At 34.5% G+C, this 16,189-nt stretch overlaps 2 protein-coding genes across 5 annotated transcripts; one reads left to right on the top strand and one right to left on the bottom strand.

Annotated features, from left to right (window-relative positions):
• The first annotated feature begins 5,005 nt into the window (after positions 1 to 5,005).
• On the top strand, positions 5,006 to 8,783 carry LOC112711004 (uncharacterized). Of its 4 annotated transcripts, none has more exons than XM_025763514.3 (3): positions 5,006 to 5,374; positions 5,584 to 5,779; positions 6,268 to 8,783. In XM_025763514.3, exon 3 carries the CDS (start codon positions 6,329 to 6,331, stop codon positions 8,588 to 8,590), a length of 2,262 nt encoding a protein of 753 aa, XP_025619299.1. In that variant the 5' UTR covers positions 5,006 to 5,374; positions 5,584 to 5,779; positions 6,268 to 6,328; the 3' UTR covers positions 8,591 to 8,783. The 4 variants fall into 4 exon arrangements, with proteins under 4 accessions (XP_025619299.1, XP_072059092.1, XP_025619296.1 ...); XM_072202991.1 differs by having other exon boundaries at positions 6,259 to 8,783; XM_025763511.3 differs by lacking the exon at positions 5,584 to 5,779 and having other exon boundaries at positions 5,008 to 5,374.
• Positions 8,784 to 9,890: 1,107 nt separating this feature from the next.
• On the bottom strand, positions 9,891 to 12,519 carry LOC112712990 (uncharacterized protein At2g34160). Its single transcript, XM_025765807.3, has 5 exons — positions 12,214 to 12,519; positions 11,257 to 11,305; positions 10,950 to 11,012; positions 10,797 to 10,861; positions 9,891 to 10,316 (listed from the first exon to the last, which is right to left on the bottom strand). The coding sequence occupies exons 1-5, from the start codon at positions 12,340 to 12,342 to the stop codon at positions 10,215 to 10,217; spliced, it is 408 nt and encodes a 135-aa protein (XP_025621592.1). The 5' UTR covers positions 12,343 to 12,519; the 3' UTR covers positions 9,891 to 10,214.
• Positions 12,520 to 16,189: the final 3,670 nt, after the last annotated feature.

Genomic DNA, 16,189 nt, shown 5'->3' with positions numbered 1-16,189 from the left:
TTTAATAAATATTGGTACCCCTTTCTTGTATCCTTCTTGAGTATAGCATGGGTACATGCTATTGTTTAAGTGTGGGAATGTGATGAATCCATATTTCATGGTACTTATTTTCTTTATTTGAGTGGATTTCATTGACTTTTCTCATATTTATCCATTGAAATAGCATATGTTCATGATTTCTTCCTAAATTGTGCCTAAAAGTGAAAACATACTTTTTAGGCCTTATAATTGCTAAATTTTATTCACTTTTAATCCCATTCGATGCCTTGATGTGTTTGTTGAGTGATTTAATGTTTGGAAGGCAAAGATTGGATTGAATGAATGAAGAAAAAGCATGTAAAAGTGAAGAATTCATGAAGAAATAGAGTTTGAAGCTTTTTAGCAAGTGTGCGTATGCACACACCTGTGCGTACGCACAAGTCATGACACGTGACTTCATTTGATGTTTGGATTTTAATTACCGGTTTGGACTATGCTATCATTGAAGTGATTCTTTTATTGAGAAATTTCGAATTGGCATAAATCTCTTTCATCAAATACTCAAAGAGGATGTATGAATTTTCAAGATATAAGAACAGTATGAGGGATAATTCATGCTACTTATAGAGATGCATGCTTCGCTCTTGGACTCTTGTAAGATGACAGAGAATTCATGGATGCAATTAAGGAAGCAAGCTCGTGGGCCTAATGATCATACATTAGGAGGTTGTTTGTCACTCTACTAACATCCAAAAATATCTCAAGACTAGAACATGTCTGGGATAGATGTTGGCACGAACTCTCAGATAATGTTCTGAAAATCAGACCGGATCGACCGGTCGAATCGGTTCAATCAGAAACTGGCGTGGAAAACGATCCGATCCTCCTCCTAAAACTATCAGTTTCCAAATCGCTTAGAAACTACTGAACCGGTCGGTAACTGGCCGGTTGGACCAAACTGGGAGCCGACCGGTTCTTGTGAAACATTTTTGTTATTTAAAAGAAAAATTTCCCACCCCACATGAGTCTCTCACCTGGTCCCTCCCCCTCACACCCTTCCTTCGATACACATTCACCAGCAAGCCCTAAGGTTCCCCAAAGTCCCAAACTAAAAGCCTGCTTCTTTAATGGAACCGCCACTGCCGTCCGCGGTTGTCAGTGTCTCTGCGGCCTCCTCCTTCCCCTGTTCCAAACCCACAACTTGTACCCCTCCCCCTTTCGTTTCTAACTGTGGTTCTTCTCAACTCAGAGAGAAAAACTAGCTAGCCTCCACCACCACCGAACGGAGTGAGTGAGTTATTGCCGCCATCCGTGGTTGTCCGAGGCTTCTCTCTTCATCCTATCCTCAACTCCCTGTTCGCACTTTGCTCTCTTCTTCCTTGCTCGGTGTCCATCCTCCATCATCTTCGTCCTGAGCATCATCGTCTTGTCGCCTCAGTTTCCGATTCTAGGGCTTCCCTCGTTCCTAATTCGATTTGAGAACCCGAGGCGCTAGGGTATCTGCACCCTGCCAGATCCGATTCTTTCTTCTACCTCCTTTGAGAATTCAAGATATTTTGGTGCATGACTGGCTTGTCTACTGCATCTCCTGTGAGTTCCATACTCTCTCATTTCATATACTTTTTCAATTTTTGTATGTCATTCTGCAAGATGCTTGGGTAAACTGATTTGTTGGTTGTTTTAATTTGTGTGGTGTTTGCTCGAATTTGATTTTCTGTTTGCTCTATGAAAAATATGGTTGTACAGAAGGTTCTTGCAATTAATTTACTCTGTAATTGATTTGATTTAGTTTTTGGATAATTGATTGCGAAATCTGATGCTGTTGCTATTGCTATTGTGAGAATCAAAGAGATCGGAAGTTTATCATGATTGGTCAATGTGAATTTTTCTTTTTGGTGGTGAAATTTGCGCAGTGTTACATGAAATGATGTTTTTGAAATTTGTTATACTATTCCATAATCTTGATGTTTTCATTGGTGCATGAAGATCCCTGCCTGAATAGAATGGCGATGGATTTCTTGTACATCTTACTGTTTGTAGTTACTATCTCATGAGTTTTAGGGATCTTAGGGCGAATTCTTTGCAGATATTGTACTAAACCAATGATACTAAGAGGTGGTGGTTGGCTTAATTTTCCTTTAGTGAATTCAAAAATGTTTGAGTTTGTAAATGATCAGTGTAATAGTAGTGTGTACATAATCTGCTGCATTGTAATTTATGAGAAGTGAATCCTGAAACCATGAAATGCTGATAAATTTGAAATTCTTGCTGTAGTGTTTTAAATTTGTAAGATATTTTAAGATTTATATTAGACTATAATTATATTTTAGGATTTTTATTATAGTTTATTTATTATTTTATTTAAAATGATTTTTTCAGTTGAACCATGATTAGACCGGTTGAACTAATAAACCAGTAAACCAGTGACTAGAGTGGTTTAATGACCAGCTGGTTCTCAAAACCTTGCTCTTAGATGATATTTTGTATTGACAAAGAACCATGATGAACATGAGGAGTGAGTTTTTATTAATTGCAATTATAAAAGTTCTTCGTTATTGTTAATTTTTAAATTAATTGAACTTTTACAGTATCGTATAATATGCAGAGTTAACCATGTCAGATGATGAGATTAAGCAGTTGTGCTTAATAGATACAGACAAGATCTTACATTCCTATGGTAAAATATTAGAAGACTATCCTCCTATGCCTTTAGCAACTGAAGTTGATAGTTCTTTGTTAACCGAAAGGGTTATCAGGAAAGAACTAAACTTTAACAGGGATGAGTTAAAGAAAATTGCCTCAGACATGTTGGCCATCGTAACACCTAAACAGAAACATGCATTCGATAAAATTGTTACAATTTTATATTGTGAGGAAGGGTTTTTTCTTTGTGTATAGTCATGGGGGTATTGGAATAACATTTCTCTAAAACTTTATGTCTGCTAAAATTCATTCAATGGATGATATTGTATTAAGCATTGCTTCAAGTGGAATTGTATCTTTACTTCTTCCCAATGGAAGAATGGCACACTCAAGGTTCAAAATACCACTGAATATAATTGAGGATTCTGTATGTAACATCAAACTTGGTTTCCCTCAAGCAATGCTGTTGTTGAAAGCCAAACTTATAATTTAGGTTGAGGCTCTAATGATTAATAGGTACTGCTATGAAGTACTTAATAAATCTTGGGTGATATCATGAAGTTTTCTCCAATGTATAACAAAGATTTATCCTTTAGAAAAAAAGTGGTTGTACTAGGTGGAGACTTTAAAGAAATCTTTCTTATCATTCTACGAGGATCGAGACAAGATATCATTCATTCAACTGTGAATTCATCTTACCTTTGGAAGTTTTGTGAGGTGCTCAAACTAATAAAAAATATGAGACTTTCTGTAGGGACAACTACTTCAAATTAAAATGAGACAAAGTAATTTGGTGAGTGATTATTGAAAGTTGGTAATGATCTAATAAGTGACAATATAAATGGTGAATCTGAGATATGTCTTCCAGAAGATATTGTTTTTCCTACTTCGGACCAGACATTTGATTAGTTTATTCATTTTTTTATCCAAATATTTTGAAAAACATGCCTTCAAAGAATTTTTTCAAAGCAAGAACTATACTGGCTTCCACACTGAACATCGTTGAAGAGGTCAACAACCATCTAATGGCTATCATCCCTGGAGGAGAAAAATTATATCTTAGTTTGGATTTAATTTGTGTGGATGAAGGGAATATGGAGAGTCAACTATATATTTATGATCCTGAATTATTGAATATCATAAATTGCTTTGGTTTTTCTCCACATAAATTAATACTCAAGATTGGTGTTCTGGTGATGTTACTGAGAAATATTGACCAATCTAGTGGTCTTTGTAACGGTACAAGGCTACAAATTAGGAAACTTGAAAATCATGTTATAGAATGTGAAGTCTTAACGGGTAACAACGTTGGTCATATTGCTTTAATTCTAAAAATGAATATGATACCAACAAATAAAATCGGCCCAGCTAAATTTCAATGAAGACAGTTCCCTATAATAATATCTTTTGCTATGACAATTAATAATAGTTTGTTTTAAAAGCAAGAGAGGTTTAAAAATTTTACTCATGAATCACGTAGGAATGTCTATAAATTCAACTATCAATGATTTTTTATAGAGAAGTCTTTAAAAAAAATAGGATTTTAATGTGAATATTTTGATTTTATTTTAAATTCTATATTAAAATCAATGAATAATTATTTCACTTCAAAAAAGTGTAAAATGATGATTACTCACTATTTTTATGTTAAACTTTTATTTTGATAATAAATTTATAAACTTTTTATAATAGTAGTTGTTTTAGTGTTTCATTTAAATATTTAAAAATATAAATATTTTTTATTTTTATGAATTTTTTCGTATTGGACTCGAATTTATACACTAGTTTGTTTTAAAAATAGAGTGGATTTTTTTTATTTTGCTTTCTTATTAGTTGTCCAAATTTGGACTATTGTAACCATTCTGTTACATGAAATGAATGAAAGTCTAAGTTTGATTAAAAAGACTAATGGTATATTATTACATTAATAAAAATAATTAATTTTTAATTTTATTACTTAAAAATCAAATTTGATTAGATAATTAAATAAATTTTTTTATATTGTTAGTATATTAAAATTTAATTTAAATACATAATTTAATGTTTATATTAAACTTTTTTAATTAATATCTATAAAACTTTTATATAAATTTAGAGTGCTTTTAAATTACAGCTGAAATTACTGCGTGCATTTCAAAAATTATACAAATATCAAAATCGAATAAAATAATTAGTATATTTTAAATTATCCATTCATATCAATTGAAACGGAAAATAAAATCTTTTTTAGCAAACTAACAACAACATTATGAATGAAGATATCTTTTTAGTATAAATCCCGTAATCTCCTACCACATTAGATTATATTAATAAGTGAATTCATATTGTGAAAATAAAAAATAAAAAAAGAGGGTTAAATTAAAGGGGGATGGGCAATAGAGTCACAGTGTTCCGGAAACCAAAGTCCTTTGACGTAAATACCCTCGTTGTGTGGTTAGCCTCAAACCTGTATTTCCCTTCTCAACCCTGAGAAGCCGATCCCTCTGCTACCCTTCTAATTCCAATTCTTCCTCTCCTCTCCTTACCTTTTTCACCCTAAATTCCGATTTTCTCCACTTCTTCCCCGCCAAATTTCTCCCCTTTTTAAACCTCCCTTTTCAAATCCCTCCTCCTCTTCTTCTTCCTCCTTCCATTGCAAAACCCATGTTCTTTATCTGATCCGTTTCCTAGTTCTCCGAATCCTTCTTGTAGTGCCTTTCTCAACATTCTTCACTTCGTGTTCGTGTTTCTGGAAAAAGGTGAAAGCTTTCAGGTAGTTTCACTGTTATTCTTATTGTTATCGAACTACTCTTTATATGTATAATGGTTATCTTATTGTGTCTTGTGTTTTTACCGAGTTGTACGTTTTGACAATCAATTCAATTCCGCTTGTGTTGTGCTTTATGAAAGTTTATTATTTTTTTTTCAAAGTGTTATTAACTGTCCGCCTTTTTCTTAAGTATAATTAACTTCTGTTTACAGGTTTACTTAATTATAGTTAATCGGAGATTTTAAGTCAAGCTCGGTGCCTTTTTCTTTCCCCTTGGAGAGTGGTGACTTTAATCTCAGTTTCTGGCAAAATTTATAAAGTAACTGAAGTGTGAATGGAATGTTTGTGGATGGATATCGAGTCTATTTGGGCATGGATGTGTGGGTTTGAAATTCCGGCTGTGCAATTGTAAATCTGTAATTAGCAGATTTTGCATTATGCAATTTATGATTTATAATGTGTGATAGTAGTATAACCTGCTAACTTTGGCTAGCTCCTCTTTCATGTTTGTATGTTTAACTGTAATCTTTAATTATTGGAGCAATTTATTTGCTGTGTTTTCTTAGAAAATTCACATGATTCTGTTGCATGTACATACCACCAAAATGAAACTGTCCAATTAATATGTACAGAAGGTGGGAGTACTTGAAGAAAGGAAAGAAAAATATGTTCATTTGTGTAATTGATACTGCATTACCTGCCCTTCTATTTGTTTGCTACATCTTCTGCCTACAGATCTCACCTAACATGTTTGGTATTCTGTGTGTCACGGTTATATGAATTATCTACACTTTGTTCCTGTTGTAGCTTTCTTGTGATGCATGCAATTCAGGAATTTTAATGTTTCTGGACATATGGTTGATATGGTATATCTGACTTTTCCATAGTATCTACAGGATCTTGCAGGCAGTGTCTCGGCCCTTGTTATACTTTGTGCAGTAATCATTGATATCGTTAATGACTAATCGAGATTTGATGCTTGGTCAAAATCATAACTTAGCAATTGGCCATGACCAGCAATTAGTGATGGGCCATGATCATAATATGGACCTGAGCCAGAATCATGCATTGGAACTGGGGCCTGCCCATGAGCATCACATGGATCTGGGGCAAAGTCATGATCATGAACTTGGTCTGGAAAATGCCCACGACCAAGACCATGGGTTGGAGATGGGACAGACCCATGATCAAGAAGGCGAGCATGGTCACAGTTATGGGCATGAGCATGAACTCTCCATGGATCACAAACCTGAGCATGATGACCGGGAGTTACCCCTTCCTGAGCATAACCATGAATTGGTACTATCAGAGAACAATGATTTGACCGTTTCTGAGAACCAGGAATTTGATGAGAACACAGCCCTGACTGTGGTTCAGAACACGGAAATGGGCATTGAATCTGCCGATCATATGGATATTGAACAGTCCCAGCTTATGCTATCTACTCCTGTAATTCAGGCTCGTGTAGTTGCTGTAAATCCCACTTATGAACTCTCAGTCGGGCAAGAATTCCCTGATGTGAAGAGTTGTCGAAGGGCATTGAGGGATGCAGCAATTGCTTTGCACTTTGAGATGCAAACCATAAAATCCGACAAGACCCGCTTTACTGCTAAATGTGCAAGTGAAGGCTGTCCTTGGCGCATTCATGCGGCCAAGCTCCCAGGGGTTCCAACATTTACCATTAGGACCATCCATGAGAATCATACATGTGGAGGAATCGCTCATCTTGGCCATCAACAAGCCTCAGTTCAGTGGGTCGCTAACTCTGTGGAGCAAAGGCTGAAAGAAAACCCTAATTGCAAGCCAAAGGAAATATTGGAAGAGATCCATAGGGTTCATGGTATCACCTTATCTTACAAGCAGGCATGGAGAGGCAAGGAGCGTATCATGGCTGCAATGCGTGGTTCTTTCGAAGAAGGGTATAGATTGCTTCCACAATACTGCGAACAATTGAAACGCACAAACCCCGGCAGTATTGCATCTGTTTATGGAAGTCCCACTGAGAATTGCTTCCAACGTCTCTTTATTTCCTTTCAAGCTTGTATATATGGCTTTTTAAATGCTTGTCGGCCACTCTTGGGGCTTGATAGAACATATTTAAAAAGCAAGTATCTCGGTACCTTACTTCTTGCTACTGGATTTGATGGTGACGGTGCCCTCTTTCCTTTGGCATTTGGTGTCGTTGATGAGGAGAATGATGATAATTGGATGTGGTTTCTGTCTGAACTTCACAACCTGCTTGAGATTAACACTGAAAACATGCCAAGGCTTACAATTCTGTCTAACAGACAGAAGGGAATTGTTGATGGCGTTGAAGCCAATTTTCCCACAGCATTCCATGGATTTTGTATGCGTCACTTGAGTGACAGCTTTCGGAAGGAATTTAATAACACCTTGCTTGTTAATCTGTTATGGGAAGCAGCCAATGCACTTACTGTGATTGAATTCGAAGCAAAAGTTCTGGAGATCGAAGAGATATCACAAGATGCTGCATATTGGATTCGAAGAATTCCCCCCCGACTGTGGGCTACCGCATATTTTGAGGGGCAAAGGTTTGGTCATTTGACAGCTAATATTGTTGAATCTTTGAACACTTGGATATTGGAGGCATCCGGGCTTCCCATAATTCAAATGATGGAATGCATCAGAAGGCAGCTAATGACTTGGTTTAATGAACGGCGAGAGACCAGCATGCAGTGGACATCAATACTTGTACCTTCTGCTGAGAGACGTGTTGCAGAGGCTCTTGAACATGCTCGTACATATCAGGTTCTTCGTGCAAACGAAGCTGAATTTGAAGTTATATCTCATGAAGGAACGAATATAGTTGATATTAGGAATCGTTGCTGTCTTTGTCGTGGTTGGCAGCTCTATGGTTTGCCCTGTGCGCATGCAGTGGCAGCACTTCTTTCCTGCAGGCAGAATGTCCACAGATTCACGGAGAGCTGTTTTACAATTGCAACATACCGGAAGACATATTCCCAAACCATTCACCCAATTCCTGATAAGTCTTTGTGGAAGGAATTGTCTGAAGGGGATCCCAATGCAACCAACGTTCTTGAAGTTGTCATTAACCCTCCTAAATCACTCAGACCACCTGGACGACCAAGGAAGAAGCGAGTTCGTGCGGAGGACCGCGGCCGTGTCAAGCGTGTGGTGCATTGTAGTCGTTGCAATCAAACAGGCCACTTTAGAACCACATGTGCAGCTCCCATCTGAGGTTTATTCTCTCTTGTTGCATTAGTGTTTTCTTAGGATTGGGAGCTTAGTAAATTGGCAAGTAAATGATGTGTTTTATTTAATTGACATTAATGTGAATTAATTTATTTCTGAAACTTTCTATGTATATACTCAATAATTAGAAAACTCAATAATTAGAGTATTATTCAATAGTGTATTCGGATTTGAATCATCTCATTTTCAACAGCCTTCTTCTACCTCTGATCTTACACATGTATGGTTTTAGTTTTATGTGATGAGAATTTTTAATGTTATTGGTTTCCTTCTTTTGAAGTAAGCATCTGGAGGTGTTTACAAGTGTATGAATATCAGCAACTTATGATATGCCTAGGGTCCCAAGGGATTTTGGACACTTCAGGTTATGATTTTGAACTTGCAAAAGCTTATTTTTTTTATGAAAAATTAAAATTAACTCCTTTTGAAGGCACCAATATTGCTGAATGCCTGCAACCATGACGCCATGTAGCACATTATATAAACTCATGGCGTAATGGCAAAGAAGTTGCTTAATCAATCCAAAGTAATTATAGTTTATATGTACATAATTTTGGAAATATTATGCATAAAGGATATAGTGCAATGCATCCCTTTTAGATGTCGTCACATTTTTATTACAATACTGCACATAGACAATATTACATGTAATTAATAGGTGAAGTTGATTTGCCCAAATGTCAAGCAGTATTTCCTTGTCATAGAGATAATGTTGCAAATATAAATTGAGATACATATGGTTGAAGGGATCTAATAGCCAAGTTGGGAATTTATATACCACAAAAGTTGATGGAATATTTAAGTTGCTTTGTCTCATCCCTTGCTTATTTATTAAGCTAGTTTCTCTTGATTTATTTTACTTACTTGAATTTGGTTTAAACTCAAGAACAACAAAGTAGAAGGGCAACTTGTCTCGTATGCTTTTTTTCTTCTTTAAAAAGAAAAACAATAAAATAAAATAAAATCAGTTTTGAGCTTAAAAATCAGTTCCAACCATTTAAAATCGATTTTCCGTGTTCCGAGTCATTGTATTACCGGTGTTAAAGTTCTTTTTGTCATGTTAAAGTGTTAAATTTGATTGAAAGATGAGAATTTGGTATTACAAGCAAAGTGCAAATGTTAAACTGTTGGAGTCAGAGACCAAGCAATTGACCTTTGTTGCAAATGGTTGCATTTCATTGTTATGATTATGTTTTCGTATTATCTAAAAATAATTGATATTGTATAGCAGATGGAATATGGAATATCTAAACGAGACTAACAAAGAATCTGAGATAACAAATCATTAAAAGAATCATGTAATAATGATCATTATCGTCATATATGTGCAGTGAAGGGAAAATAAATTTAAAGGTGATAATGGAAAATATGCAGCTTCACGACCCTTTTTAATTGAAGCAATAGTTATCTATAAAATCTACTCCCCCTATTTACTTCTACTATGGATGCAGAAAAAAGAAAAATAATAATACCCAGTACAAAAAGAATCAGACATATATTTGGCTACAAGTACTTGCACATTGACATGGCTCTTCTCCTCTCTCTCTTCTCTTTCTCTCTCTCTCTCTCTCTCTCTCTCTCTATATATATATATATATATATATATTTGTCATTTCTTGTCATCATTACCAGCTGGTTGATGTGATTCACTTGTGTTGGCAGCAACCATCAGGTTATCAAATTTCTCAGATTTCCCCAGCACAATCTCAATCTACAAATACCAACAAGAATATATAAATCACCCAGGAAAATTTTGAACTTAATATGGGTGTGTTTGTTTTTGATTCTTCGAAAGAAAAAAAATTTTACAACTTGATTATTTTATGTAATTGACAAAATTGATAACTTATTTGGCTACCCTATAAGAGATTTGATAAAACTCAGTAAATTTTAGTACGATGTCCTTTAATTCATATAATCAATTTTAACAGATTCATCTCTTATGAATTATTTATTGGATCAATTTGTCTCTATCAATTAAAGAGTAAAATGTGACACATTTAGTTCTTTTGTACATGTAGGAAATTTTTATGGGAAAAAGTTATAATTGGTTACCCCTATTTTAAAATCATACAAGATAAACTTTTTTTTTATTGAGACATCATTATTTTTTTTGTTTTCGAAAGACAAATATGTTCTTTGCAATTTTGGCCATTGAGCAAATTGAAGATCCACTCCTTTTGAAACTAACCTTTGCCTTCTGGACCAGACGACCTTTGTTCTCATCTTTCATGCCAACTGTTGAGGTCAAAACTTCTGAATCATCCCAAGATTATTAAATTGATTAGCACAACTACATGTATATAACCAAAATTAAAATGTAATAATAAATTATGAGACTTACTCTTTTCAGTGGCAAGTCCATTGTTCTTCAAAATCTCAGCTATTGTGACAACTGTAGTTATAGCTGTGCAAGCATAACATTTTTTTAATAGATTGAGAAATATTTGGATGCTATATCACCAATGTTAATTATTCCCATGAATTCAAGTGATACTACTTCAAACTAATAATAGGCAATAACAACACTTAAGAGATAACAAAAGCTGCCAGCGCTATAATTAGTTAAAGGATGTCAGAAACTAGTTAATTAATAACTAAGTAATAATGAATGAAAAAAAAATATAATAATTTTGAGTGAACAGCGGTACCCATTCCAAGAGCAGAGAGCTCAACCTCATCGTGCTGCTGTATGTACCTCTGCATCAAACAACAATATTTATAATAATTGCACCTTAATTAATCATTAAAATTAACTGACTAATAAGGCTATCTAGATTAAACATTGTTTTTCTAGACAGTGTGCGAGATTTACTCACAGCACCATTTTAACCAAGAATTTGATTAGATTTAGCTAAATGGATAATTCAAATTAGTGAAGATGGTTCAATCAAAAGTTTAGAACAACGTGACATTATTACACGCACAAAGATAAGTGGGGCGACATATATACATCTTCATCCATGTTGTGAAATATATAGTGAAATATAAAATATATATTAAAAATAAGTTAAATAATATATATAATAATATGATAATTAATTTGATCACTGAATTTTAGTATGCACATAGTATATATATATATATACTTAATTATTCTAAACTAACAAAAATTTAATGGTGACTATTCAATAGAGATATTTTAAAGTAAAAATAATAATTGAGAATGGTTAGATGATTTGTTATATTTAATTAAATTATTTAACATAACATGTGTTAATATCTTAGCTATCTTCTTTATATGAAGACATCTTTATGTGAGTAATCACATTTAATTATTATGTATTAACACATTTTTTTAAATATGAGTGAATATAAATACAAGCCGTTTTGAGCACAGCCGTTTTGTATAAAAAGAGTTCACTAGACAAAATTTAGGTGGTTCGACATCAATCAACTCAATTATAATTAGAATATGCCCCAATTCTCTTGAAGGGTAAATGTTTGGTTTATTTTTTTTCTTCTTATTTCGAGTAGACTCACCTATCCCATCCCATCATCGATCATAGCATATAAAACAAAATGAGAAAAGTAAAATTTCAATAATTAAGTAGTAAGTAATTAATTAATTAAAGTGAAAGTAATTAACTAAAGAAGAAAGTGTGTACCTTAGCGAGATTAACATAAAAGAAAAGAGGTTTCTTTGTGTTGGAAACCTGAATCCTGTTCTTCTTGTGGGTTTCGGTGTTATTGTTGGTAGTAGTAGGAACGGGAGGAGCAGCAGCTACGGTCGCCATCGTATCGTATATATGTACGTATACGTAAAAGTATGTAATATATGTTTTGATGGTAACTGTAAAACTAGCGAATTAGGTTACTGTCTCGTTTATATATAAAGGCATCACTCTAGCTACGTGGCAACCCGTGAGAGGTTGTGGACTCAGTAATTAAGCTTGTTAGTTAATTGGGGAGTCAGTTACGAGGAACAGAGAAACTCTGGGGGTTTGCATGGTCGTTATTTTTTTGGACCGTGTTGACGGAAATGCCCTATACTCTCAACCCTAGTAGTGGACCAATTCTTCAGAGCCTGGAAACCGTGCCACGTCAGTGGTCAATCCATACTCCTTTTCATTTTGGTCAATCCATACTATTTGCACGTGGTTGCTGGTCACATATTCGATTTTTTTTTTTTTTTTTGTCGATCATATTCGATTAAGTTGCAATTGAAATGCTCAGTCAGTCACACAGCCTATATGATTCACGAAAAAAGTTGTGGGCATCAATTCAATGAAGAAAACAAGTATATTCAAAGCGCAATTTGATTCAGTTATCAAAGACTAATTAATTAAATTGAATATTTTCATTTATCAAAATTTTTTTTGATATAATTAATTAATAATAATATATTTTTTTTGAAACAAAGAAAGTTATTCATACTAAAATGGAGTAACAAACAAACCAAACCCAACACTAAGAATCAATCCCTTGTCATTTCCGGCATTGTCATCAACAATCAAAAGGATCAATATCAATCCATTTTTTGTAGGTCAAAAATGTCATTCTTTGGATGATCTCAACACCTGCTTCTTTATTGTTGAAAATTCTGTCATTACGTTTCAACCATATGTTGCAAATCACTGCAAAAAATCCAATCAGCCACATCTTATGCTCCACCTTTCTATGAGGCATGGCAGTCCAACTCTCAAAAATTCTTTAACGGTTCCAGGGATAGTTCAAACTCTATCAAAATACCTCAACCATATGTACCACACCTGCCAAATAAACTCACAAAAGAGAAATAAATGATGGACAAATTCCAACACACATATACTATCATTCGGATTAATAATGCCTAATCTAGTCAACATCTCTTTAGTATTTACCCTACCAACTATAACAAACCATTCAAAAAGCTCAATTTTGGGAGGTACCAACCCTCTCCAAATTGAACTTGTGAAACTGTAACTCGTAACCTCTTCCGAAAGAGTCTCCAATTGCAACACCTGCACAAAAGAGTTAGTAGAAAAAACACCTTTAGTATCAAATTTCCAAACAACATTATCCTCTCTATCAGTTGTAGTCTCACTGGCCTTAACCTGTCATGAAGTTGATGAACAAGTTCCAACTCTCATTGGAATAACTCTCTTCTCCAATGAAAATTGCATATCCACTCTAAGCCATCCAAAAACCCACAGTCTCCTATCACAGATCCTTGTTGGTTTGAAATAGAGAAGAGTCTTGAAAATCTTCAGAGGACCACCTTGAACCCAGTTATCTTCCAAAAAAAAAGAGTTCTTCTTCCATTGCCTACTTCCATCGCCATCCCACTAATAATTTTTTCTTTCACCTATTGTTCTTCTATATTCAACCAACAGATGTCTTTCCATGGGTCCCCCTGTTACCGATACAGTCTGATTTGTTAACATCACATTCGGGTTTATATTGTTACAAGAACAAACAATCTCCTTCCACAAAAGACAGTCCTCCTTTGAAAATCGCCACCACCACCTAAACAAAAGCGCTGTGTTCATGATCACTACATCCCCAACCCCCAAACCCCCAGCCTTTTTCGGTGCCTGAACCACCTCCTACTTAACTAGAGGTATACCATAGCTACCATCCTCTTTATACCATATAAATCTCCTCTGTAATGCAATCAACTTGTCAGCGATTGCCTTCGGCATCTTGTACAGACTAAGGTAATAGATCGGTAGGCTATTCAGCATCGATTTGATGAGCACTAACTTACCTACTTTGCTTAGAACCTTCGCTTTCCATAAGATGAGCTTCTCTTCCACCCTATCTGATCCGTTTCCAAGTCTTCACCAACTACGTATTTGCTCCTAAAGAAATTCCGAGGTATATAACAGGTAATACAACTTGCTTACAACCCAGAAGGCCATACACATGCACCACCCACTCCTGCTCACAATTAACTGAGATCAAATTTGACTTATCAAAATTGATGACCAGACATCAGCTTAAAACAACGAAATAGCCTCTTATAATTCACAATTGTCTCTGTCTCCGGAGGCCAAATTAAATAAAAATAGTATTATCCGCGTATTGAAGATGTGACAGTTCAATATGATCTCTCCCAACCAGTAATAGAACAATGCGACCATTCCTTACGGCTTCCCCTAACATCCTATGCAATACATCGACCATAAGAACAAACAAAAGAGGAGATAGTAGATCACCTTGTCTTAGGCCCCTCTCCATTTTGAACGGCTTTGATGGTGACCCATTAACCAAGACTAACATAGTGGCCGTACTGACGCAATCCTTCATCCAATTCCTCCATCTTTGTCCAAAACCTATCTTCTGTAGCACAATATCCACAAAACTCCATCTAACTATATCATATGCTTTCTGATAGTCTAGCTTGATAAATGCCGCCTTCTTTCTTCACGTCTTGAGCCACTGAACCGTCTCACAGTCAATGAGGGCGCCATCATGAATTTTTCTATCCTTTACAAAAGCACTCTGTGTCTTTCCTACGAATCCCAGCATAACTGATCTCATTCTTCTCACCAGAACCTTCAAAATTACCTTATACACACACCCCAATATGTTAATTGGCCAACAGTCCTTGATCTCCTTGGCACCCACAAATTTCGGAGCTAGTGTTACCCATGTGACATTCGCATTAGTTGGTAGCTTAGCACTTTGGAATAACCCCATCACCACTGCAGTGAACTCCTACCCAATTTCCTTCTAGATTGTTTGATGATATTCATATTGTACCCATCACTACCTGGGGCCTTAGAAGATTCACAATCCTAAAAAATTAAAATTTCGAGTAGAAATACCGAATCGTACCTACCATTGCCCCTACAAACAATTGACTTGGGAGTCATTGTCCCTTTCTAGATAATTTTCTTACACTTCAATATCATTCTATAATTCATTTACTCATATTTTTCACCATTGAATTTTATACATACATTAATACAATTTCAATTCTACACCTTTTCATATTATTTTGCCTTTCTCAATTCCCATTACTGCATTAGCACTATGTATTGGTTTGGATTAGTATTTTTAGTGAAAAAAAGTAATTTTTTAAAAAATAAAATACTTTTATTTAATTTAAAATTTATTTAAATACATCTTTTAAAAAGGTATTTTTATTAAGAAAGTAAATTTTTTATTTTTTTAAAATTAACAATATCTTACTTTAAAAAAATAGAAATAAAAAATATTTTTAATATTTGATTTTTTTTTAAAATATCTATCTAAATATAAAATAATTTTTGTTTATTAAAATTTTTTTTAAAAAATATAAAAAATAATATTTTTTAAAAGTCAATCCAAACTAATCAGTAATTGATAAATTTTTGTCATTTAGTTCTATATTTGGTCTATAAATTCGTTAAAGTATTGGATTTAATTTAACTCTTTTGTTCAGTGCTTAGTAAGTCTTTGCGACCTACGCACAAGGGTAAATCAGTTCTTTACAATTTTGCAAAACGCATGCAGGTTTAGCAAGCCACATTGATAGTGGTATATATCGCGTGGTCCTATAAACAAATTAATAATTAGTTTTCGGTTTATATCTATAATTCTATATCTGCTTCACTACTGATAACTGATTAAATAATCAGTCAACAAAATTTTTTATAGATAATTGTTTTCATTCCA

This window comes from Arachis hypogaea, chromosome 9 (genome assembly GCF_003086295.3).
Source record: "Arachis hypogaea cultivar Tifrunner chromosome 9, arahy.Tifrunner.gnm2.J5K5, whole genome shotgun sequence".
Classification (NCBI taxonomy): domain Eukaryota; kingdom Viridiplantae; phylum Streptophyta; class Magnoliopsida; order Fabales; family Fabaceae; genus Arachis; species Arachis hypogaea.
Note: the sequence above shows the minus strand (reverse complement) of the source record. Positions and strands in the feature narration are given on the sequence as shown.